This window comes from Panthera uncia (genome assembly GCF_023721935.1).
Source record: "Panthera uncia isolate 11264 chromosome B3 unlocalized genomic scaffold, Puncia_PCG_1.0 HiC_scaffold_1, whole genome shotgun sequence".
In the NCBI taxonomy this organism is placed as follows: Eukaryota; Metazoa; Chordata; class Mammalia; order Carnivora; family Felidae; genus Panthera; species Panthera uncia.
The window spans coordinates 89,297,809-89,323,877 of record NW_026057582.1 but is presented as its reverse complement, the minus strand read 5'-3'; the positions used below and the strand labels follow the sequence as shown (position 1 = coordinate 89,323,877).

The following is a 26,069-nucleotide window of genomic DNA, read 5'->3' as shown; positions in this document are numbered from 1 at the left end:
GAGGAAATACCAATGAAAAAATATAATACAAATCACTTAGCAACAGGGAAATGCAAATCAAAAGCACAATGAGATATCACCTTACACCTGCCAGAATGGCTAGAATCAAAAAGACAAGAAAACACAAGTGCTGGTAAGGCTGTGCACTGTTGGTAGGAATGCAAGCTGGTGCAACCACTGAAGAAAGCAATATGGAGGCTCCTTAAAAAATTAAAAATAGAATTATCATATGATTCAGTAATTCAACTGCTAGGTATTTACCCCCACCAAAAAAAAAAAGAAAAAATTGAAAACACTACTTTGAAAAGACATATTCACCCTTATGTTTATTGTAGCATTATTTACAATAGCCAAGATATGGAAGCAACCAAAGTGTCTATGGATAGATGAATGGATAAAGAAATAGTGGCATATATATATATATATATATAGGAATATTGCTCAGCCATCAAAAAGAATGAAATCTTGCCATTTGGGGCAATATGGATGGGGCTAGAGAGTATTATGCTAAGTGAAATAAGTCAGAAAAAGACAAATACTATATGATTTCACTCATATGTGGAATTTAAGAAAAAAAAAACACACAAATAAACGAATGATAAAAGAGACAAACAAACCAGACTCTTGAATACAGAGAACAAACTAGTGGCCTCCAAAGCGAAGGTAAATGGGGGGATGGGTGAAATAGGTGAAGGGGATTGTGTACATTTATCATGAGGAGCACTGAGTAACCTATAAAATTATTGAATCATTATATAATATGCTTGAAACTAATGTAACACTGTATGTTAATTATTCTTCAATGAAAAAAAAAGAAAAAATATGACTACATACAGCTAGGCTCCTGAATTCCACTTTGGCTGGCTATCCTGGTTAAGATAATCCAAACACCTTTAATCTCTGTGGTCCACTGCTTCAATAGATAGGAAGAGCAAAGCCCTTCTTCAAAGGGAGAGCCTGTTAAATTGAGAAAATTGAGTCCTTTTTCAAAGTTTTATTTATTTAAGGAATCTCTACACCCAGTGTGAGACTTTAACCCATGACACCTGAGGTCACGAGTTTCACACTCCTCCAACAGAGCCGGTCAGGTGCTCTAAAATTTATTTATTTTTAAATGTTTATTTATTTTTGAGAAAGAGAGAGACAGGGTGTAAGTGGGGGAGGGGCAGAGAGAGAGGGAGACACAGAATCCAGGAGGGCTCCGGGTTCTGGGCTGTGAGCACAGAGCCTGACTCGGGGCTCGAACCCAAGAACCGTGAGATGATGACCTGAGCTGAAGTCGAGTGCTTCACTGACTGAGACACCCAGGCGCCCCTAAAATTCATTTTTTAAGAAGTAGGTGGAGGGGAGGAAACTCAGGGACTTTTGGAAGGGGGTGTGGCTTTCCTGATAGCCACAGAGGAGAGGATTTTGCTCTACTAATTATTTCGTATTTTCACAAGTTATCAGTATTATAACAGTCTCATTGTCCTCAGAGCTACCTGCTCTCCATTCATCAGCTTCCTTGTTTTTGTTATCCTGGAGGCCAGGGACAAGAAGACAAAGGAGAAAATGGGGCTTTACAGGGTTTTGTGTCCTTGCTCTTTGAAGCTGACTCAGCTTCTCCACTCTGGGTTCCTCTCAGCCTGCTCAGCCACTGCTGCCCCAGCTAATCTGTCGCAGTCATGGTTCTGTCCCTTGGAAGCCTCTTTTCCTTCCGCCTTTCAGTATTTTCAAAGTTTCCATATTTCATCAGTTCAGTCTTAGCATCTCCAACTAAAAAAGAAATACTGTGTAGACACTTTAGAAACCAAAGGAGATCACAGACCTCTCCCTTGTAGCTAAATTATACCTTCTAGGAGTTTGGTTTTGGCCACCAATAGACTTCATCCTTTCTTGAGACCAGATAAACAAGCAAAGCCAGAGTCTGTTTCCAAGGTTTTTTCTTGCTTAGAATCAAACTTAAAGAAACTTTTGCAAAATATATGTTTGAGTGAAGCTACATTTCAAAAAAAGATATGTCAATTTTACTGATTATAACCAGTTTTCAATATTTTTGTATGTTTCTTATTTGTTTGTTTATTTATTTAAATGTTTATTTTTGAGAGAGAGAGAGAGAACATGAGCAAGAGGGCAGGGGCAGAGAGAGAGGGAGACACAGAATTGGCTCTAAACGGGCTCCATGCTCTGAGCCACCAGGACAGAGCTGGATGACAGGCTCAAACTCATGAACTGTGATATCATGACCTAAGCTGAAATCGGATGTTTAACCGACTGAGCCACTCAGGCACCTCTGTTTCTTTTTCTTTTTCTTTTCTTTTTTTTAAATGTTTATTTAGTTTGGAGAGAGAGTGAGAGAGAGAACACGTGAGTGGGGCAGGGGTAGAGAGAAAGGGAGACACAGAATTAGAAACAGGCTCCAGGCTCCTAGCTGTCAGCACAGAGCTTGACACGGGGCTTGAACCCACGAAACGCAAGATCATGACCTTGAGCCTAAGTCGGATGCTTAACCGACTGAGCCACATGTGAGCCACCAGCCATACAGGTGCCCCATGTATGTTCCTTTCTAGACTCCTTTCTATATGTAAAATGATTTGAATGCTATTGCATTCTTCAGTTTGGCATTTTGCTATTTTCATTGAATAGATTTCTAATAAATATTTATGTAAATTAAGCAAACATCAAGAGTTCAACTGTTTATACCTCTCTGGAGGTGGGTTGCAAAGGTAATTGGAAATAATCTCTGAGTAAATCCTGGCAATCAGATGGAGTTAATGAAGGGGCAGCCTTAACTGAAGAGACCATCATCAAGTCATGTTGAATCTAAAGTTTTGACTTTAATTTTATGAGTTGCTGCAGGTACATAAAGACCAACAAACATCCAGTTGCCTGGGCCAGCAAATGGTCCTATTTTTCACCCTGAGATGTTATTGAGCTTTGGAGCCTGACTGAAATTCCAAATGTTCACTAGCACTGGAGGTTTTCACATCTGTGAAAGTACTCCGTGGGTTCCACTTCCCCAAACCCATGGAATGCTCCTTTCCCAGAATGTTTAAAGAATTCTATAATCCTTTTATTTGGGAACCCGATTTTACAAATTCTAAGGTGGGGGTGGGTAATATGCTTCTACTGTGCTTATTAGCATTAACAGTTGCAAATGTCCGGCGAGGCTGTGCTACCTGACAGGATAAACTCTGGAGTCATCATTAAATTTGGTCCTTCAACAGACATTTTCTGTGTGCTTACTCTGTGCCTCATGGAGGCCAGGCAGCTCAGGTCATCAGGAAACCTTCTCCTTCATCTCACTGCTCTAGCTCCCCAACTAGAAGAAGCAGTCAAAAAATTACAACCGTATTTAACTCCCAACATGTAACCCCAGCTCAATATGAAGAAATTCCAAAATAAGAAATAAAATGAATGCTCCCCTGAGACACCGACAGTGCACAGATGTCGATCTGGCAGGATGCCCAGAGACTTAGATGGGTACAACTTGGACACATCAGGTTGGTTTCTTTCAACAGCTCTGCACTCATCCTCTTTGGTTGCTTTCAGCCTACACTGTGTCAACTCAATCCATGGATTTTTTTCCAAATAATTGACTTGGCGTGTTCATTAAGATGGCCCAGCATGTGACTGATTCACTGAATGTTTCATTTTTCACTGGATGCTTGGCACGTACTCCTGGATACTGTAATTATCCTACCTTTTTTGTTTCGCCTCACTATGCATGAAGTGTTGGAGAGAGGCCATCCTTCCTGATTGAACACTGATATTCCCTGTCAGCCCTTTCGTGAAGGGTGTTTTGGTTTATGCACAGGGCATGAGTCTGAGAACATGTGAATTAGCCCTGATTTGTGAATCGGCTGTCATCTATGTTTCCATAGTTGTCAGCTCCGTTGACCTCAACTTCTATGCCTTGAAAATGGGAATGACAAATCTTGTCCTGTTTCAACTACATAGGGCTCAAGAGCACTCAGAAAAACCAAGAGAAGTCTGTCCTCCCAACCTGCTGAATCTCGCAGGTACCAATGGATGGGCTCGCCGCAGTTTCTAAATAAGAAAAAAGAAAAACAAACACCACATCCTCAAACTAGATCTGTGATTGGGTGATTAATTGTGAGCCCAGATCACTGGGAAGGACAAGGGTCAATATACAAAAGGCACAAGGTGTATCTTACCTTTTAATCAGAGTCCAATACCCCTTGGAATTGCTGTATTCAGAGCAGCAGTCTGACCTCTGACAGTTGTGGCAGCAGAAGCAGTGGCTTTCTGGACCAGTGCTGTCCAATATAGCATCTCAATGGCACTGGCTATATTCCACATGCTCAGAAGCCATACACTGCATGCCAGTGGCTACAATAGTGGACAGCACATATACGGAACATCTCTACCGGTACAGAAGGTTCCACTGGACAGTGCTTCTTGACACTGACAAATCTGTCCTCTCACCACTACGCTAACTAGCCTCAAGTCCATATTTACAGTAGCATCACCTGGTTCCATCTCATACAAATGAAGAAAACTCCTAAGCAACAGTGCATAGGCAACGAATGCCATGTTTTCATAATTTCCTTCATTCAGTGTAAGAGGGTAAGATAAACCAAAGGGCATATTACAAAGAGATTTATCAACCATTAATCAATATTTAATTTTAAAAAAGAATTATATCACAGGCCAGGGACTAGAAATATTCTATTTTCTTTTATGTGTGAATCCCAATTGATTCATGGTCTGAATATCCAGGATTTGACTGCCCCCCCCATTCCTCTCACCTCCCCCATTCCTCTGTGAATTAAAGATTGATTTTATTATAGGCCCATTTCCTTCTTGTTTATGGTATCACATCTATTTGATAAAGAATGCAACACTGGCAGAGATTTAAGTGTTTTGCATGTTATATATGCAAAAAGGGTAAACATCAAATATAGACCGGAGCTAAATGGCTTAAAGTGCATTGTTTATCATGCCTTATTTTATTGCTAATCTCACATATATCTCACATCTAACAGGGAACAGGCCTCACACACCCATAAAAAGCCTACAAACCAAGCTATTGAAAGAGTAATATTTAAGCATGGCATTCATAAAGTACGTAATGGAATTGTAGCGTTGACAGATATCATGGAACTGTCAACAAAATGGATTCTGAGCCATCTCCTTTCAAAAATGAGAAAACTGAAATTGAGAGCAGTGCAGTGCCACAAAGTTACTTGCTGAGTGACGGAGTCAGAATTAGAACCCAGCTCCCACATGTGGAGCCAGAGTTATTTTGGGCACCTCTTTGTCGCCCTGCTCTGACCAAGGGGATGAAGATGATGAGCTGGGAGGGAAACGCAGAAAGATGGCCACTCTCAGATGGCAGGAAGGCGAGTCCTCCTGGCACCTGGCCAGCACCTAGGCCACACAAGGCCCACTATGGGAGACACGTGGCTGGGAGACACTCTTTCTTCTTAGCCCATACAGGCATTCTCAAGTACGCCACTTGCCTTCAAAACCGCCATTTCCCAGAGTAACCTAAATGCCAATCAATGGGATTTCTGGAACCAGAGTACAGGTGGTCTGTCCTGGTTAGTTAAATTTTTGAGCGTGCCTTTACTAGGTCTTACTTATGAAAAGCTCCAAGTTCTCTAATCCCACTTCTCTAAAATGGCATCTAAGCATTTACCTTGAGGTTTAATAGGTGTGGTTTTAGGGGCCCGTAAATCCCCCGAAAAGGCAAGTGAAATTCAGCTCCCAGTCTATAGTATTCATTAAATTATCAAAGATATCCATGACTGCAAAAGGTCCAAAAAGATCTGCTATAAAGGGAGAGGAGAAAGATGCACTTTCTAGAAGGAAAAAAAAAATCACTGAACCCAGGAAAACAGCATGATGACCAAAAGGTCTAATAAACATCAATTTAATAGAAACAGGCAATGTGAATGAAAAGGGAGTCCAATGCTTAAGAATCCCCGGAAGAAACAAGGTTGAAGACACAGTTCCCTTGTCTCTACCTTCCTTCATTTGTCCAAGAGCTGAGCTACAAATCCACTTCTGCAAGTAAGTGGGATAGGAAAACACCTTCCACCTTCTTCTCCAGCACCACACCCTGAGGGTCCAGGTTGACCCAGACTGCCTGCAACGGTAAGGCAGGGTTCAGGGTGCCAAGTCGGGCTCCATGACCGGTGGCACTGCCTTGCTGCCTACCAGCTGTAAAAAGGGGCAAATCGCCATCCCACGTACTTTACCTGTCATGATAGGATCCTTGCATACCCTTCCTCACATCTTTAGATGACAGTGTGCCATGATGGGAGTGAAAAACGACCCCTGATACACTGAACTAATGTTGAAATACAGCCCCCAAATTAAAGGACATCATGAAAGAGAGCAAGTCCCCAGCAGGAATGTGTAGAAATACTGCTGGGGCTCTTGGAGAAAACCTGGCCTGGGAGGAGGCAGACATGGGCTTCGGTCAGGAGCAGCAGCTGGAAGCCAGAGCACAGAGGCTGCTACAAACACGCTCATTGTCTCTCCCAGAAATTTCGCGACACATTCAACACCCACAAGAGGCCACGACAGCGGCTGCCAACTCATTCCATGCCAAGCGAAGGAGCAAATGGAATCGTAATTTTATCTTCCATTTCAGTACGGGGGGAATGTACCTCTTAATATGTTCTATTCAATGAAAACAATGGAATCGAGAAATGCCAGATACCAAACAGCAAGAAATGTTCACAGGAACCTGGTTTGTCAGCTATGATTCTGGACTAAAATGACATTAAAATTTTCATGGGGGAATACAAATCACGGATTTAAAAAATGTCTGCTGAACTAGATACGCGGACAAGGTGAGTCACTGGTACGCCTGCCTCACGCATTTGACTGCTGATCAGCATAATTCATCTGGTTTTCTGACTCGTGTCTCAGTTTTTCAGTATCAGCTTTCCACAAAGAGAATGGTGGTATAACCATTACCAAATAGCAAACATTGCAGATAAGAATATTCTGGTACATTTTAAAAGAAACTCTCACTGGTGCTGATGGACTATAAAATATTTTTAAAACATGGTTAAGTCATAAATCTCTTCAATACCAAGAGGCAGGGTGTAATGATTTGTATATTTTATTTTGACTTTACATGCGGTGTTAAAAACCCAAAGTACATATTATTTACACATCCACAATACAAGTTTACAAGATATCTATACATGTTAAAGTACTCTATAAAACAGTATAGAGCCACTTCACTTTAGGGTTACTTTTTATGCCGTACCATTAAAAAAGATACAATCTGTGTTTACCTTTGCACAAATGGATAAAGCATTTAAAAATTAAATTAACAGGATAGAGACTAGATTTTATGTTAGAAATTTCAACATAAATACTGATCGAACTCACATTACAAACTACAAGGCAGCACAATGTTACAAAATGTTATCTGGGTTCACATAGAGTTACTGTTCTGTTTTCTGCACGCCGGGATTAATATCAGTAAGGTGAACTCAAACGCATTTGTTGGCGGTGGACTGAGTAGTGTTTACCGTTGGTTGGTTTAATTTACGATTAATCTGTAACATTTTAGTTGCAAAGCTGAAGTGTTTCGAGAACAGAAGTTCTAGATTTTGAGCTTCCACAGATCTCAGGGAATCACATTCTTTAGAAAGCAATATTCTCAAAGGAAAAGAATAACTCTATCAGTATTCTACAATCTGTATAAAAATGCTCTGGTCTTCTGCAACCCATCCTCCCCCAAGTCATATGTATCATCAGTGTTATCCCAAGAAATCGGTTGAACTTATTTGTCTGACTTAAGTCAGGAGCATTCCTCTGCCTGGATACTTTCTAGATTAGGTTCAATAAACCATGGTGTGGTGTGCAGCATATTAACTGCATCAGGGTTACACATCATCAGCTGTAAGTGGCTTCTGCAAAACTACCAATAAATGACTCTATGGTTTCCACAGGTGTCACATTACCCGAGAAACCTCATTTGACTTCACATTATCACTGTTTCATCCTTAGGAAAGCAGGAGTGGAATGTTTAGCATGGCAAAGGATGTAATGCTGCTATTTGAGTGGATTGTTTCACAATTAATTGTTCTAGGTTGTTTTAACGATTTTTTAAAAGTCTTTTCAGGTGCTGGTTGAAAAACATTTACAACTGGCACTCGGCAAATGATGTGCTCTACTGAAAACACTTGACATATTTTAGTACTTCTATCATTCTCATGAATAAGGCACAAAATGCACAGATTCAGGTAAACTCACATGTAATATTTACAGTATATTGTCATTACCTGCATGACTTCAAAGAAAACTCTCATATTAACACAACATAGACAACATGATTGCACCACTGTTCGGTTTTCATAGACACTCTCTGTTAGGCCAATTATAATCGCTTTCATACTTCCTTCCTCTGTCTTCTGTTTTGTTCATTTATCTTGGGGGTAGGAGGAGTTAAAGGAAGAGAAATTGTACTACATGGGAGAAACCAAACAACATCAAAATAAAACCTTATTAGTGTGTCCAAGGTTAAATACAGTGAGTCAGGCTTGGATTCACAGTGGACAGGTAAATTTTACTACTGAATACTGGTGGATAAATGAAGGATCCCTCTTAACATCTCTATCTCCTTAAGCTGGCAAGACTGTAATAGAAGTTTTAATGAATAGCAGCACAAAATTACTTAGAACTCTTACATTCTGGCATTGGGGACCATGTAAGTCAAGTTAATCATTTTGATGGTCAGATCAGCCTTGATTTTATTTCTTTCTCAAAGCTGAACCCAATGGACTGCTGTGGGAAGAAGTTATTGTCTCTTGTTCAGTCATGCGCAATGTAAACAAGTCCATAGCACAAAAAGATGCAATGGGCACCAGAACAAATCCTCATGGGTACAGAACACAAACACGCACACACGCACGCACACACACACACACACACACACACACACACAGGCAACACAGTCCATTGGTGGCATGAAAAAAAATGCCACCCTTTGAAAAAAATGCTACAGTTTGGGTCAAAGACTGGAGTTTTAGCAAATTGTTTGGTAATCTACAAGTTCATTTCTTTGAGACATTACCATTGTTTTTTGACATTTGTGCAAGAGGCAAGGTGAATGCATACAATTAAAATGTTCACATTTAATGGGAAGACCACACATCATGGTAGTCTAAGTTGAACCCATTTTCAAGTATTTGCTTACAGACTCTTCTGAGTACTGTATCAGCTCTCTATACTGGTAAGGTAGCCCCCTGGGTGCTACACATCTCTTTAGCTTCAAACAAAAGAAATGGAATGACCAGCACCTTCCTTTGTTTTCAGGCAAGTACACAGAAGCTTTGCTGTAGTAGCTACATGTGGCAAGTTCTGATGTTGCCAAAGTTAGAAAGAGTTTCTTTGGCCACTTGGTTCTCTTAAAATACAAGGGAGTCTCTTGTCTTAAGGTACCCTTACAACATCATCCTCTCAACAACATGGACAGGATAAAGCCACACGGAGAATAGCACACACTTGAGGCCTAGTAAGTGTATTTGTTCAGTGGTCTGACAGATGTGGTTTGAGGAACAAAGGAAGGCTTTGGTGGCACATCAGGTTTTAAGGACGGTGTCCTCTTTAGTCCCGTCCTAGGAAGGGTGCCATTACTGGTATAGCTGCTCTGTCTGGAGAGGGAAGGCTGCAGATGAACACTCACTGGTGTTCCCTGAATATAGTCCACCTTTGCCCCTGTGGAGGTGGGCAGGTACCCTCCACGGTTCATACTCGGCTGTCTAGATAACAAAACACCATTTGGTGAGTTTAAGTTTTTAGGCATAGCAGATATAGAGTGCCTCTGGGAGGAATTTTTGTGATAACCCCTTTGTCTTTCCAGAGAAGTCATTGGGACTCCAGGAGTGGTGGGGACGTCCACTCGCTTGGTTGGGCTGTTTCTGGGGAGAGTTGAAGGAGGAGAGTACAGCGATGCTTCCCGGTTAGGGACCTTGGGTGGGACCTCTGACATAGGTCCCACAGGATCCAGCATTAGGGTCTGGTGGGCCATCTGGATGTCTCCCATGATGGCTTTGGGGTTGCTATTTGGGTCATTTAGATGCTTCAGGAGATCATTGAGGGTATTTCTGGAATCCACAGAACGCCGGTGATCTCTTTTGCTGGATGACTTTGTAAGTGGGTGGTCAATGTTCTGAAGCTTCTTTTCAGCTTTGTGAGCATTGGAGTTTGAGAAAGACGTGTTGTAGTCATGAGTGGCATTAGGAAGAACAATGGCACTGGGGATATGCCCATGACTTAATGGGGAATGGGGTGGTGGACTAGAAGGAAAAAACTGGGGGGTTTCTTTCCTTGAAGCCCCATGGCCGTGGGCCTTGTCTGAGTGGCTCTTCATGGCCTGCAGGGTCTTCTGGTGAAGCACAGGTGTAGACTCAGGCGTGGGGAGAGCAGCCAGTTCGGGAGGTTGGCCCCGATGGTCCATTACCATGGATTTGGTATCTCCACTGGGTGGCAGCTCTTTCCGACTGGTCAACAGGTTACTATACAATTTGGGAGAATCAATATTCTGTTGATATTCCTTGACTGGGCTGTCAAAGAGACCATTCAGTTTGGCAAAGCTTCCACTGGAGTCTGTGCACGACTGGGCAGATTCTGCATCTTTATGAATCTTTCTGTTTTTCCGAACGAACATGTCGCGATAGCAGTATACTGCCACCCCTGCAATGAACGCACCCAAAACAAAAGCGGCAAAGACACAGGTGATGAGGACATTCATGTGGACCATCTGGTTGGACTCTCCAGACTGGACTTCCCATCGTACACCTGCAACAGATACACAGGAAAAAAGTCTGAGTGAGGTGCTTCTTTCAGACAGTATCAGCCAGCAAATGGCTTCCTGTGAGCCAGCACTACCTTCACATGGTCCATATGCTTAGCTTGGAGGGTCAGGGAGACTCTAAAAGTCCACCTACACATTTTTCTTTAATCGCGATCAGATCCCCAGAGACATATAGGATTGCTGCAAATGCCAGGATAACTCTGATCTCCCACTGATTCCTACGTGCCTGTCTTTCCCCCCAAAATCTCTTGTAAGTAGTTGTTATCTAACATCCAAAACTCCAAGGTTTTTTGTTTTTGTTTTTTTGCCTAAAAATTAAGAGTTAGAAAGTAGGTATTTTCTAAATGGCCAACTTTAAATTCAAGAAATGTTTTGTCTCATGATTTTCTCCTAATTCATAAATCAGGATTAAAGGGCAACTGCTGGAATTAGGAAAACGTATGGATTGGCATGAATGTCCATTATGCTAAAATAATTAAGCAGATAAACTTATGCAATCTTAACTAGAATAAAGACACACAATTGGTTCACAAACTAAAAGCACCTTCTTGGTCACTGTTAGCTACAAATACGGACTTTCATGTTTACTTTGCTAATTTTTTTCATTCCACCTTCAGGTGAAGTACTCTTGAATTGCCTGCTATGAAAGAAATCCAGACAGTCTAAAGAAGTTTAATATGTATCAGTTAAGTAATATTATCCAATTGTCTTGAGCTATTTAAGAAATATTTAAGTTAGACCAGACGAAGAGTGAATTAGTTTATAATTATTGGGATTTTCAATGCAACCACAGACATCTAACAGTCAATCAAAGAAATGTTAGTTTAAGAGGTATCCAAGTCTGTTACATGCTATAAGCACAGTTATCCCAGTATAAGGTAAGTCAGAAGAATTCTGAAGATTCTGTTGTTTTAGGTTAGTACTAAGGCCTTTGGTCATTAGTTGTTTTTAATCACTGTTCGGGATTATGGCATTCAGTGTCATTGGAAAAGACAAAGAAGGGAAAGCAGAAAGAAATGATATTACTAAGGAAAACAAAACAGAAAGAATGATTATAAAATTGCTTACAATGGAAACATATAAAACCCAAATCAACAGATGTAAATCATAAATGACAATGCACTGGCATAAAAACTGATTGGAAACCTGATACCATAGTTTACTAAGCACCAAAGAATAGATTTTTTTTCCCCCCAGAGTAAGATGTCTAATAAGCTACCTCATCCAGGCAACTGTTGTATAACTGCTTCTATTAAGGGCAGAAAATGATAGTTAGGGATAAGTGCTCTGTTATGTTTTATTGCTTGTGACATTCAAGCAACTTACTAGCACCTCATATATCCTTTTCATATTGCATTCGGAATTGAAGTTAAACAGAAGGCTGGGAAAGGCTTTTAGACAAAACATCTGATATCAGGATATTTGCAATTAATGAGTTTTGTGTTTTGATGTTGTTGGGGTGGCCCTGGAAATTCTCTGCCATTGAGCAGACTCTCAGTGTCTTCGGGCAGAAACCAACACAGATGAGATTGTCTGAGTGGCTACGTCATCACCTCTTTCTTTCACAGCTTCCCACCTCTTTCATCTGTGAAGGAATGCACTCCGATACAAGCACAGAAAGCAGAGTGAGGCAGCCAGCGGAGGTGGCGTGAACAACAGCAGGGCTCTGTTTTGGTTCACCTCTGGGAAACCCTAAGTCCACTAGCTCCTCAGAGATATCAGGAATCAGGTTTCCACTCAGCGAGAGATGAGTTCCCTGGTGAGGCCTTACCCTTTGGGATACCTGATAAAGGATCAGTAAAATCAGAAGTGTTTGGGTCATCTTGAACTACAAATTTCCGGGAGCTCGTCAGTTTAGGTCTCCAGGTATCAATCACTTTAGGTGTAATTTCTGGGATACTTGCCATTGTGGTAACAGATGATGAAGATACCTCCATGTCTGTGGTGGCAAACAGATTTTTATTAACGTGGGTAGATTTTTTTTTCTGACTGGTCTGTTGCATTTTTAAGTAAAGTTTAAGTCAATTTTATGAGAAATCCTATTCTATGATTTCATAAAAACACATCCAAAGAGACTACACCAAATTGCTTTCTTGCAAGGGAAAAGAAAAAACTAAAAATGAACAAAAGAGACGTATTAAGCATATTTCAAAATTAAAGACATTCAAAACACTCCTACCGAAGCCCCTCAGGTGATTAATGACCCTCATGGAATGGGTAACACAAATCCCAGAGATTAATTGCTTTTTTCTCGTCATTTTGTGAGACAGCATCATTTCCTTTCTTTTTGTGTATATGTTTAAAAGCATTTCCATGGACTGTTAGAGATGTATCCTTCACTGGGGAACCTACAGTGTAACTCCATCAGGAAACACCTGGTTATGTCCGTGTCAACACTTGGGTTTTGACCTGATAAAGCAGGTTGCTCTGCTTTACCACGGACTCCCCATCCATCTGTGCACTGAGGCCTCACACCATCCATGGTAAAGCACCGAAGCATGGATGAACCTTGCCTGTACCCTTCAAAATGCTCGGGGAATTTATTCCAAAGAATTAGCAGCAACTCATGCAAAAGAAATGGCATTCATAAGCCAGATAAGGATGTTCTGATACATAAGACCTGCCATCCTTTTCTCCCTTCTGAAGAATGAAACTGCTGTGAGTTTTGGAAGCAGCAATCGGACCAGAAGGAACTTAACCTCTTAGCACGTGTGTTACTGATTTCCACAAAGTAGCTTTGCCCTCAGAATGTAAGCATACGGTTTTAGATTAAAACTCTGGAGACCCCCGTTCAGAGTGGCACGATGGTCACAGACGAAGGCTCCAGAACAGATACAGACAGCGGGTCGTTGAACACCTTAATACATCAGATACCGGCTTCCTTCAACAGGAGCCTTTTTCACAACACTGAGACCACAACATTCAAAGATTCCCGGGATCCCCACAAACCATTCAAAAAAGATGTCTAAAATGTATAAATACACATTTTGGGGAAATGTGTATTTGTTTACTAGGTCTTAGGAAAGGTAAGGAAAGAAGGGGAAAATAATGAAATTCTGCCATCCATTGGATATAGATGGCCAGAGGGAACATCCACAATGCACAAGGGTGAGAGAGAAGGAAGCTTGGGTGGGCAGGCGTGCAGCTGGAATGCAGTCTATGTGAATCCATTTGATTTTTCGTAGGGGATGTGCCTTGGTCAATGATGAACTGTTAACATGCTACACAGAGGTGGAGTGCTGAGTAAGAAAAAGTCTTTCAGTACCATCAGTGGGATTATGAGTCAAAGCAGAAACATGAAGGGCTGCCAAACTGCGCAAAAGGAGGGGAGAAGGGGCTGAAAATGCTGAACTGAAGGAAAGAAAAGGTTGTTAATTCAAAAAAATTAAAAAAAACTAACCAGATGTTGGACCGCCAAATATTTTGTAATCTGGTGTAGTTGAAGTAGGCAAAATTTCTAAAAGAATTAAAGGAACAAGTAATCAGTAAAAAGTAACCAAAAGAAAGCAAAAATTTATGAATTCCAATTAACTAAAAAAGTCAAAAGAAAAGACTATAAATAAAAAGATTAACCTACTGGTTAGACTACCTTTCTCTAGATTTTCTACCAAATTGTAAATGGTGAAGGAAAAAAAAAAAAAAGGTAAGACTCTTCTCTAATGTATCCCCATGACCAAACAGCTCAGCTTTTGCGAAGTTTAAGTTAAATGCTATGTGGTTATGTGTCCTGAGTCATTAAAAGGCTGATTGTAAAATAATGTTCACGTGCAAATGTGGTTAAAAAGAATTGCCAGGAGGGAAAGGAAGATCCGGTCTTACCGTGGCAGTCCCCTAGGTGGGCCGTGTTGCCGTATTCTGTGTCTTGTTCATATCCTCCAGCACTGTGGTTATGGAAAGCAAAGAAGTCTTCGGTTAACAGCCTTCATAGGGACACAAGTGACAACCAGAGCAGAATCAAGAACACAGACTGATTAGTAAGAAAAAATGGACATTTCAACACAGCTTGCTAAAACGAGGATTCCTGTTCAACATCTGGCCACTAAAATGTTTAAGACAGGGGAGAGAATTGTTTTTTCTCTCCATCCATTTCCCTTAGGCTACTGTCTACAATCTCCCTTCCTTCTTACAACTCCCGATTTTCTTGTTTATTTCTCCCATAAAAAAGAAAGAAAGAAAGAAAGAAAGAAAGAAAGAAAGAAAGAAAAGAAAATGAAGAAAAGAAAGGAAGAAAAAAAAACAAAAGTAGTATTATTGGAATTTTTCTAACATTTCTAGCTTTAGAGACCCTAGAGAAGACAGAGGCAGCTCTCAGAAGCTCTCAGCTAATGTAACAAAACACACTTACAGCATCCCTGGGGTCACTCTGCCACAAGCCCCCTGGCTTAACCAGCCACAGTATGGGTCCCGAGATGCAATACAAGACCTATATAAAAACAAACAGAACATAACTTGGATTTTCTCATCATTGAAGGTCAAGATGCTGCAAGACTCATGGTAAGTAAAGACCCTCAGCTTACTTTTTACAGGATCCGTAACGCTCACAGCGACTGAGGGGGAGGCGAATAACGCAGCTAGAGAACGCCACATACACAGCGTGATGATCTTTATCCAACTGTAATGAGATGACCTTTCTGTCCTCCTCATTCTCAGCATTACACCTATATTTTGGGATGCATTTTGAAGCCATATGTTTAGTAAATCAAAAGCTACATGAAATGTACAAGACAAGTGGGGTTTGGTTGTACAATTACTAAGAGCTGAGGTATCTTAAGGAATATTCCTGGTAGCAAACCAGGTAGGTACAGAGTTTGGGAAGTAATAAATCTGTGGTTCAACTTCTGATGCTCTGCACGGTTGGTTCAATTTCAGGTTGGACAAAGAGTTTTTTTAAGATCGCTTTCTTATTCTGGTGACCGAAGGGAACTATGTTTGTGAAGACCACGTTGGACTACAGGGAAGAAAAAGGACAGTGTTTCAATGCACTTAAATTTCGCTGCGCTAGATGTTTCTGGGTCTCTCTTTAGTCTCCTTTGCTCCATTTCCATCACCTATTTCTTCTTTGTTTTAGTGGCCATTATTTTTTTATATCCGAGGTTGGAAGAGTGGTATTGCGTGTGTGTGTGTGTGCATACTTACTACCTACTGTCTGCAGCAGGTGACGTCCTGAAACATACCTGAAGGTGTCAGGGGTGGTGCTAACATGTTCTCATTGCCCACAGGTGAACAACATGGGGTGAGTTATTTTAAACTCGTCAACTGTCCACCATTTTAGCCCCAGTGGACTCAGGAAGCACAACAAACTCAGGATTTATTTCAGGGAGGGGGAAAAAAAACCCAAAACACTTAATATGCCAAACCACTGCTAATTTCAAGGACTAAAAGGAAATTGCTGGATGAAACACACACCGGAAAGCTTTGAGCAGTGCTGAAAAGCATTCTCGTAAAATACACCTACTTTGCGTGGTTGTACGCTTCAATCTCTTCCAGTAATACACTGTCATTCAAAGAGAAAGGACTGGTCTTTGCCAAAACTTTAAGCACCACGCCAGCTTCAGAGCCAACAAAGATGACTGTATAGTTCCGGTGGGGCCCAGCAGAATGGTCAACAGCGATGGCCGTCAGTCTGTACCTGCCAGAGGAGGTGTGCCAAGTCAGAGGGGAGGCCGACAGGAAGAGAGGGGCTTTGAGGGTGGTGGGCTGCTGTTTCCTGCAGTCTTACCTGATCCGAGTCTTTGTGAACCAGGGCTCATCGGCGATGGGTGGGACGGCAGAGTCCATTAGCGGGTGGGATTTGATGAACGACAGGGTTTCATCAGGGAAATCAATGGAGGTTTTATAGGCTTCAGCAAGGCCATGCTTTGCACAACAGCCAGGCCTGAAAGGAAAACAGTGTGTTTTTTCCCCTTACAAACTATCTAAGGAATAAGTGTCCATTCTGAAAGAAGAGGCCAAGGAAGAAAGGAGAATGAGCGAAACCAAGGAGCATCGCTATCTCCCTGCACTCAGTGGGTTCTCTGCACTCACCCCTGCAGGGCTATGTTTACTGACTTTGTCTGCAGTGCTGCCCAGGGACCCCATCCTGGCATGGGAGGTTGGCCCCCTCTGCTCTCTGAGGATGGCTGCTTCCAGTGACCAGAGGGTTTTGTTAAAGACAAAAACACTTTCTGTCTTTTTTCTTTACCTTGGCTTTGGTACTTTGTCTTCAGGGACTGCTGTCCAAACAGAATCTGGGGTTTTCTGTTCTTTAAACCGTCCTTTGAATACTTTTTCAATGTCATCCATGCTAAATGCACACACTGCAGAACCAGGAATGCTGAAAAGGGGGAAACCATCAGGAAAACCATCAGGCAATCGTAGGCCCACTCTTGGGTCCCTTAGGCAAGCACAGAACAGCTTTTGAAGTGCCAGGGATCTGTCCTCACCTGTTGAGCTGTGTGGTAAACACCCCGACCACAGTGGGGATGCCATTGATTTGTATTATGTCTGTGATAGACTGCAGGACATCAAAGTAGAAAAACGAATCTCCGGGGACAGAACAGTTAAGCCGAGCCTTCAGAAATGAAGTCCAGTGTTTCTCCAGGACCCGCTGGGAGCCACCCATGTCATTTTTACATATGCGGGCCACACGGGAATAGACAGCCTGCCCAAGGGACAAAAGCAAAGCAACAGGGTTATGAGCTTGGAGGGGGAATGGAAACAAAAAGCTGCAATTTAAGGGAGGGACACAAAAATGCTAAAGATATGTCTGGCTGCAAAGAATCTAGCAATCTTCTCTCTAGGGATTTGTACAGTTAGAATGTAAAACTAGTTTTACCTGTAAGGAAAAAAAAAGGCCATTTCCTTGTTCTGCCAAACAACCTCCCCAAGAAGTGAGCTCTGGAAATGCCTGAGTGAATGCAAACCATTCCCACACTTTGCCTCCCACCCTGTTTCTTGTATTGTTAATGAAATGTACCATCCTTAAACTTGGCATAACGACGTTGTGATACTTTCAAATTACATGGGCTTCTGCTGAAACACTCAAAATTGAAAAGTGGCCTCTACTTTCCATTCTGTCTTTTGACTCTGACAAAGAATAAACTACCAACAGATTTCTAAAGTGTTAAAGAAGCATCCATAGCTCAAGGGTGCCTGAAGAACACTCTCTGTAGTGACAGAAAAAATGAAACCTTCTCAAGGCCCAAGGCTGCTGTTCTCACTCTGGTCGTTGTTCAGGTGTTTTCCAGCAATTATTCTCATGATAAGCAACTCACTTCTTTGCACTTGACCCTAAATGCACTGAGTGCTGGAAAATACACAGAGAGCATAACTCTACCGAAGCGGGCTCGATTCCACGCAGGGCAAGTCCATAAGATGAGTCAAGTGCATATACTTGCCTTGCCTAAATTATTATGTTCCACAGCAATTTCTCGAAAGAAGAAATACACATAGTTTCCATATTCTATGGCATGAAGAAAATGTGGCTCTGAAAGAAAAATTGAAAACAAACTGGTTTCTAAAGGATACTCCAATTCGCATAAGACCCCAACTGCTAGGCATGACTGACAGATACTGCATGGCTATATACAAGCCAATGTGAATTTCAATACACCAGTGAGCTCCAGGAGTGCCAGTATGGGGGTGTGGAAGCTTCAAGGAACCCAGAGTCTTTAATGTCAGCTAATGGACTGTAAAAAGCCTACAGGAACTGAACTACAGCAAAGGTCTTTGTTTTAACAGATTTATTCATTAACCTATTTAACTGGGGAAGAAAACTCCTTACACTGAGAATAAAAAAATCTTGATATCTGGACTCCAAAGAACAAGATGGATCTGCAGATATGAACTAATTGATTCTCACTACTAACTCTGCAGGATAGGTAGGTGGGTGTGGACCAGGAGCATATGTGCACTTAGAGGTAGGCACTTTGGCACACAGAAATGAGATCTCTCTTTTTTGAAGTCACTAGTATAAAATCGTAGATGAATCTACTTTCCCAACATGGCTACTAGTCTCCTCTTTCCTTGTCAATGCTCCTGTTCACAACTGAAGCAACTTGGACTTGCCCTCTGTAAACAATATAAAGTCATGCACTGAACCTCCTGATGCCACGGCTCCTGTTCCCACTTGGTCATCCCACCACCCTTGGCATTCGCACACCCTGCTTTCCAAAGGTACCTTTTATCCATTTGGAATCATATTTTATTGTGCGAAGGGCAGATCCATCCCCCATGCTTCGATAAATAACAGCATCACTGGCCAAGAAGTCAGCCACCGTGGCAGAATATAGCTTCCCATCTGAAACCAGAGTTGTAATTTGGGTAAGATGACCATACTAATCCTGTAGTGTGTTATCCTATGTAGTGCTTTCCTTCGGAGTGTTTTCACCTGTTATCCCTATGTATACAAATAAACCTAGATCTGATGCTCATAATCAACCTGCTACAAGTCGGCCCATGGTATTACCTAATTTTACAGGTGAGGGATCTAAGTATCAATAAGTTAAGCAACTTATTCAGGGTCACTGACCTAGTTAACAACAGAGCCATGTGTGAGACTATTTATAATATGTTCACTGTTTAAAATAATTTTTTTAAGTTTTTTACTTATTTTGAGAGAGACAGAGACAGCACAAGTGGGGAGCGGCAGAGAGAGAGGGGGAGAGAAATCCAAGCAGGCTCTGTGCTATCAGCTTAGAGTCTGATGAGGGCTGGAACCCAGGAAATGTGAGATCATGACCTGAGCTTAAGGTGAACGCTTAACTGACTGAGCCATCTAGGTGCCCCTGGGTGCCTTATATGTTCACTTTTAATCCCTGTTTTTGGGAAATTTTTTTTCATAGCTCCTAGACTTCGAAACACCTATATCAAGGTAGCTACCCCAGTTATGAGCTTTTTTTCTTCCTTTAAATTCCTTTTTACCTTCAATGTCATTAATCATTTATATTCATTACACTAAAGGATCTTACCAGCAAAAAGGGCAACATTGGTTTGTCTGGCATCAAATGGGCATCTTGCCAGGCCACTAATTTCCTCCCCGTCATACTCTAAGGTATTCAACTATAAAAGAAAAATAAATAGCCAGTGTCACATCTGTTCAATGTACCTGTTTGAAGGCAATGCTCCTTTATTTGTACTGAAATTCTATTTGAAGAATTTTGTCTTTATTATTCCATAGCATTAGAGATAAATGGGTTATAGCAGAAAGGATTCAACTCTAAAAGCATGGCAGTGAGGGGAAAAAAAAAAAAGTTGGTACAAAAAGCACACCGTATGAAATAAATATACTTACCCTATAGTATCTACACATGGGATTGAATGCATTGGTACCACATACAAAAACCATCTCGTCGTTTCTTGGGACAAATACTTTAATAAAGTTGTGGCATTCATCCTAAAGAAAGTAATAATTCAATTAATATTAGACATTCCATAGGTGGACACCGTGGGATGAGGCCCACATAAAGACTAACTCTGGCAGACACTCGTCTGTTTTACTTACTTTATGTTTGCCTTTCATGGCACAGTTTTCTCGGTCCTGTTGTCTTGACCGCCATGTCAGTTTCTGTAGTAATCAAGCAAAACCAAAGTTCAATATTTTAACTGAAAAATCTTGGACATTATTCAAGTTCTGAGGGAATGCAAATAAATTTCACTCGCTCACCTTGTTTGGTATGACTTCTGTTTTGGGGATTTCATTTAAGTTTACCGTATAAACTTGATCCCTGTTGGAAACAAGGCAGTACGTCAAATCATGTGAATGCATAAAAATGTTAAGCTGCTTCTTCTTATTTTATTTTTACAGATCTGCCTTTATTGTATTTGGGAGATCATTTGGATTTTCCATGTCTCCCACAAAGTCAACAAAGAGTACTTTTTCATTAGTGAGATGCTTTTATATATTGCTGTGGTTAGAGAGCAAAGAACGCTCTTCTCTTCAGGCATGGGTCAAGCTGCTACTTGGTATTAGCATAGACATACTTCTAATATTTGCTTGAATAATTCCAAGTTAAAAAAGAATAAAGAAAGATTTTTTTTCCTGCTGCTTTAGGAATAAAGAATGGTGTATGATTTCTTGATGGCAGTAATAAAATAGCACCGCTGAAGGCTTTAGCTCTGTATTTTCTTCCTGGTACACAACACTGCCTCTTCTCAGTGAATATTTTTGGCTACTTGCAATTTTTGATCACAATCACATATTAGTTTTTCATGAACTAGACACATTAATGCAAGCACCACAAGAGAAAAGAATTTTAATCTAATAAACCAACCAGAGGAAAATTACCTGCCAGCAATATAAAGTGTGTCTCGAATTTTCAACATCAGCTGAAAGTCCAGCCTGTGCTGGGATTCATTGCCCGAAGGGCGTCCTCTAAAAACCGGATATTGCCTTGAATCTGCAAGTAAAAATGGGCTAAACCATCAGTCAGGATTATGGAGCTGAAGAATCAATATACAGCATTGATTAGCTGTATATACTAGTTGTAGAAGGGTTTTAACTAAATTCCTCTCTTAAGGTCTTGAATATAAATGAATAAAAGACAGGGAGTGTGAGCAAATGGTCTTTTTCTTTTAACTGGAAATATATAACCTATACATGGGTTGCTTTAGAAAAGCAGCCAACAAAGCTGTCCCACTTTCTCTAAACACTAAGAAATGATTATGGATAAATTAATATGCAAAACATTGATTAGACATAAAAAAAAACAAAAAAAAAAACCCCTCTCTTTCTAAAAACAAATACACCTAGAAAATCAAAACCAAAAAAGCTCCCTTCTCAGAAAAGGGGAACGTTCTTAAGGTTACTTACAGTGATAGTCGACTGTATTAAGGGGTTCATCATCTTCGGGAAAGCTGACTGCCCTCAGCTGGGAAATCATCAGGAGCAGCATGTAGGCACAGAGCAAGAAGCACCTCATGGTGGGCCAAGGTGAAGTCAGAGCAGCCCCTCCTCAGAAATCTCACTTAGCTACCTGGAAACCAGAAACAAGTTGGAAAGATCTCTATGGTGTAATGAAACTTTCTCATTTGTAATCAGCTCCATTTGCACCACCAGCTCTCTCCAGGGCCCTCCTCCAGCCAGGAATCCTGGCAGGGCTGGGTGAGGTATCTCTGAAAATACAGGCAAAAGATGGCACCATGCCAGGTCTGATTAAAGCATCTGGTGAGCATATTGAAGGTTTAGGCACATTTGCAAGAGTTTTTTGAGGTAACTACGTATGTCATCGCAGCAAGATCACCAGAACCACAAACAGAAACGCTGGCTGCTGACTTGGCAAGAAGATGGGCTAAGTTGGGATTAGAATTTTAATTAAACTCCAATCTGCTTCCCTTCCCCCAGACTGAAATACAACCAGTACAGCTTGTCTCTTGACCCCACCCCACCCCCCACCATAAAATGCCCAAGCTGCCTCACAAATTTCCAGGGAGCTGACGGTCCTGTCGCCTCTCATCAGACCTTTGCTAAAGGCATTGCCAGATTCCCAGCATTACTCAAGCCTTCGTCCTAAATCCTAAAGTTGAACAGTTCCCTTAGCTTACTAAGACCAATATGGAGGCAATGACATGAATGACATTGAATCTGGGTGAAAGAGAATTAAAAGAAATGAAATGATTTCACGATCTATCAATTAAGCAGGACAGCACTGAGGAGTCACAGCTGACACCAGACCACTGGGGATGTCTACCTCTTTACATAAAACCATTTGGACACAAACCAATACCCTAAGTATGCCTATCCTCTTAGCTTTATTGAACTTTAGAACCGTAGGGGGCCTTAGGGACCATCTAGTCCAACCCCCTCATTTTTCAGATGAGAAAGCCAAGGGCTGGAAAAATTAAGGGACTCACTGAATTTCAGGGAGCTATTTAGAACATGATCAGGGTATAGACTTACATCACCTGTGTCCCCATCCGGGCTCTTTTCATCAAATTACATGATGAAATTAACTGACTTTTTTTTTTCTCTTCAAAAAACAGCATTACAAAAAATATTTTGGGGGTAATGAATACATTCATTATCTTTGTTAAAGTGATGTTTCACATGTGTATGCATAAGTTACATTTTATTTTATTAATTTTTTTAATGTTTATTTATTTTTGAGAGAGAGAGACAGAGACAGAGAGAGAGAGAGAGACAGGGTGTGAGTGGGGGAGGGACAGAAAGAGAGGGAGACACAGAATCTGAAGCAGGCTCCAGGCTCTGAGCTGTCAGCACAGAGTCTGATGCAGGGCTCGAACCCACGAACCGCGAGATCATGACCTGAGCTAGTCTGACGCTTAACCAACTGAGCCACCCATGTGCCCTGCATATGTTACATTTCAACTGCACATTTACATATGTGCAGTATATTGTATGTCAGTATCTCAACAAAGTTCATAGCATTAAGTGTATAATATTAACTGTCAAAAATTAAAAAAAAATCTTTAGCTGGTACTAATTTATTTAAAAAGTAAATTAGAGCTCTGTTGGGGCAATGGGATAGGTTTTTTTTTGTTTTTTTTTTTTTTTTTTGAGACCATAAATGCTCTATTCTACAACAATACTACCCCTTCCTTAGCCATACTTGTCACAGCTACTGTACTGAATGGTATAACATTTAGCTTTGTCACAGTCTCATTTCCCTCATTTCCTAACTTTAGGAGATCACTTCAAATTGTGGGTGAGTCCAACCACTCAGCTGGGTACTTACTATGCCTCTTCTATCATCTTAATGTCAAACACACAGATGTACAGGCGTGTAAGCTATGCAATACTCTCAGTGTTGGTCTTTTTAACTAAAGTAGAAGGCAAGTAATATGGGAGTTTTAGAATTCTAGTTTTGCAAAAAGAGAGAACAATACTGCAATACATTTTTTCCTAGTGGAGGATGAATCCAGCAGTAAGTCAACACACTGAAAATGCCCTGCAAAAAGCATGGTGGAGTGGGATCCGTGGCAGCATCGTTTTGTACTCAAGGCGAAAGAGTGTGAACGTTGGCAAACTCGGACTTGGGCTTGGATGGACATCCACCATTACGAGCTGTTTGGCCGGGGGAAGCTTCTTCAGTCTCTTTGAGCATTCGTGTCTTTATTTGCAACATGTGGATAATACCACCTCATCCAGTTGGTGAAAAGGAACTAACTGTCTCCTTCATTCAAATTCTGAGCATAGTCAGTCCTCCTCACCCATTGCCTAGGGGACATCATCACATGACCTTGACCTTAAGAATCCGGGCAGAGTCTGGGAAAAAGATGTCCTAAAATATTAAAGCTATTTGGCCATTTTTTTTCTCAAAGGATTTCTTTAAAATACAAAAATATTATGTTTAGAATAATTTTGTACAACTTGAGCCTATTTATCGAACCTAGAAAAGAAGGTAAAAAACAATCACTGTCAATCCTACCATCCTAATGCAACAAACGAAATGATTTGGTTCTACCTTCTTGCCACATGCACATATTTCCAATCATGACAAGGTGACCTCTTTTAATGTACCAGTTTTTCTGAAGCAGCGTCTTCCTGTCTCACTTTTCCACCATGCTTCCATGTTTTGCCATTTATACAGGCCCTGGAAAACTGAAGTAGTAAAAAATATGAAATGTCGCCATAAGAAGAAAATTCTGCTATGATACGCATCCCAAACTTCATCCTCTGGATGGAAGGTCACTGGGTGTTTCTGCTGGGTAACAGGGGTAAAGATCAGGAACACCCATCCATCCTAAGGACACTTAGAAATATTTGTGTGAAAACAAGAGGCAGATAGTTCTGTGAATCTTTTTCCACCATGACAGGTAAGTTCACATCATGTGGGCAGAGCCTTGATGTCCCAGACCTCAGGACAGGGAGGGGCCCTCACCAGGAAGGGTGTCTCTCACATCTGTGATTCCAGCATTGAGGCTGAGGATGAAATCACTGCTGACTCACTGGCAAGCACTAAGTTGCCGGCTGAGCTATCATTTCCTATAACTCATTCATCTGACACTGCAGAAAGCAATTTCTCCCCATACCCCACCCCCACCCATCTCATCCTCTAAAAATAAAGCCCCACCACTAATTGCTTCCTGTCCCTGCATAAAGCTTTATTTAAAAAAAAATACTTTCAGATTTGCCATAGAAATTATAAATGGAAGTATTTAATGTAAAATATACATCAAAGTAAGACTAAATGGGGGAGGCACGGATCTAGAAATAACCAAATACCTGAGAGAAATTAACCAAAGAGAACTTCTTGCATGCAAACCCCTCAGAATATCTGGCTTTTACCTTATTTAAGGAAGTATCTCAGAATTGCAGGGCCCAGGAAAATCATAAGACTAGTTTTGCTGAAGGAGGACAAGTTAAGAGGCAGGGCAAAATGCTGGAAAAGAATATAGACCTCGGGGTTTGAAAAGTCTGAGTTCACACTTGCTTGTGCCATTTACTTCCTGGCTCTGGGATCTTGTTTAGGTTGACTTCACCTCTTTAAGCCTCAGTTTCCTTAAGTGCAAATTAGGAAAATTGCCATTACTACCTCATAGGCTCTTCTGAGGATAAAATGAGACAATCTCCATAAAACACCTAACATAGAACCTGGCCCATAGTAAACCTCTAGTAGATTTTCACAGGTATCATTATGACTATTATTGTTATATATTATTGGGCAAAAATGGCCCTAGAAGGAGAAAGAAATGCTTTCTCTTTTATCTTGTACAACTGTTCACAAACCATTTATGTATACCATCGTAACAATGGTAGGGGTGCTCCTAGAGGATTAAGGTACTGCTTCATGGACATAGATGCTTCCAAGGAAGAGGAGCAAGCCACCTTCCTCATGCGTAAGGTTACAGTAAAGAACATGCTGATAAGAGATTTTTCCCTTTAGCCAGAGAACAGGGGAAACTGAGTAAGCATATTTTTGGTATTATACATAGGCATCTCCCACATATTTCTGAGGTTAAAGCCTAAATGTAATGAGAGAAGCTCTTAAAAGCAGTTCAGAGCTGTCAAGATAGCAAGGGCTTGAGTGGCAGAATCCTTGAGAGAAGGAAGGGTGGCAGGAAATTGGATCCACACTTGGCACTTGATTTTATATTATGGAATTTGTTCATTCTTAAGCTATCTAAAAAGGAGAGTGTAGCTATCCAGAAAAGCCAGATTTTGGGCAGTATCAAGTTGAGGACCAAGAAGGAGCCCCCATAAATACCAACAGGCTCTCTTTTGGATCTCTGAAGATCTACATCTTAGGAAGATCCTTCCTAAGGAGAGGAAGCAAACATGAGGTAGACCAAACTACAAAAACTCCAACTTGGGGTCCAATAAAATAAATCCTGGATTGAACAG

The 26,069-nt window shown here is 41.1% G+C and overlaps 1 protein-coding gene across 1 annotated transcript in view; it reads right to left on the bottom strand.

The window, feature by feature from the left end:
• Positions 1-7,039: 7,039 nt before the first annotated feature.
• Positions 7,040-26,069, bottom strand: part of SEMA6D (semaphorin 6D) — a 31,870-nt gene continuing 12,840 nt past the window's right edge. Inside the window, exons 2-19 of the mRNA XM_049613584.1 lie at positions 21,579-21,741; positions 21,054-21,165; positions 20,433-20,493; positions 20,271-20,333; positions 20,061-20,162; positions 19,738-19,828; positions 18,948-19,067; positions 18,166-18,254; positions 17,212-17,429; positions 16,971-17,102; positions 16,509-16,664; positions 16,245-16,418; positions 15,307-15,447; positions 15,135-15,212; positions 14,609-14,709; positions 14,190-14,246; positions 12,561-12,728; positions 7,040-10,773 (exon numbers count right to left, since the gene is read on the bottom strand). Coding sequence (XP_049469541.1) covers positions 9,485-10,773; positions 12,561-12,728; positions 14,190-14,246; positions 14,609-14,709; positions 15,135-15,212; positions 15,307-15,447; positions 16,245-16,418; positions 16,509-16,664; positions 16,971-17,102; positions 17,212-17,429; positions 18,166-18,254; positions 18,948-19,067; positions 19,738-19,828; positions 20,061-20,162; positions 20,271-20,333; positions 20,433-20,493; positions 21,054-21,165; positions 21,579-21,687 — 3,261 coding nt within the window. The 5' untranslated portion in view covers positions 21,688-21,741 and the 3' untranslated portion in view covers positions 7,040-9,484. The remainder of the gene's footprint in view (positions 10,774-12,560; positions 12,729-14,189; positions 14,247-14,608; positions 14,710-15,134; positions 15,213-15,306; positions 15,448-16,244; positions 16,419-16,508; positions 16,665-16,970; positions 17,103-17,211; positions 17,430-18,165; positions 18,255-18,947; positions 19,068-19,737; positions 19,829-20,060; positions 20,163-20,270; positions 20,334-20,432; positions 20,494-21,053; positions 21,166-21,578; positions 21,742-26,069) is intronic.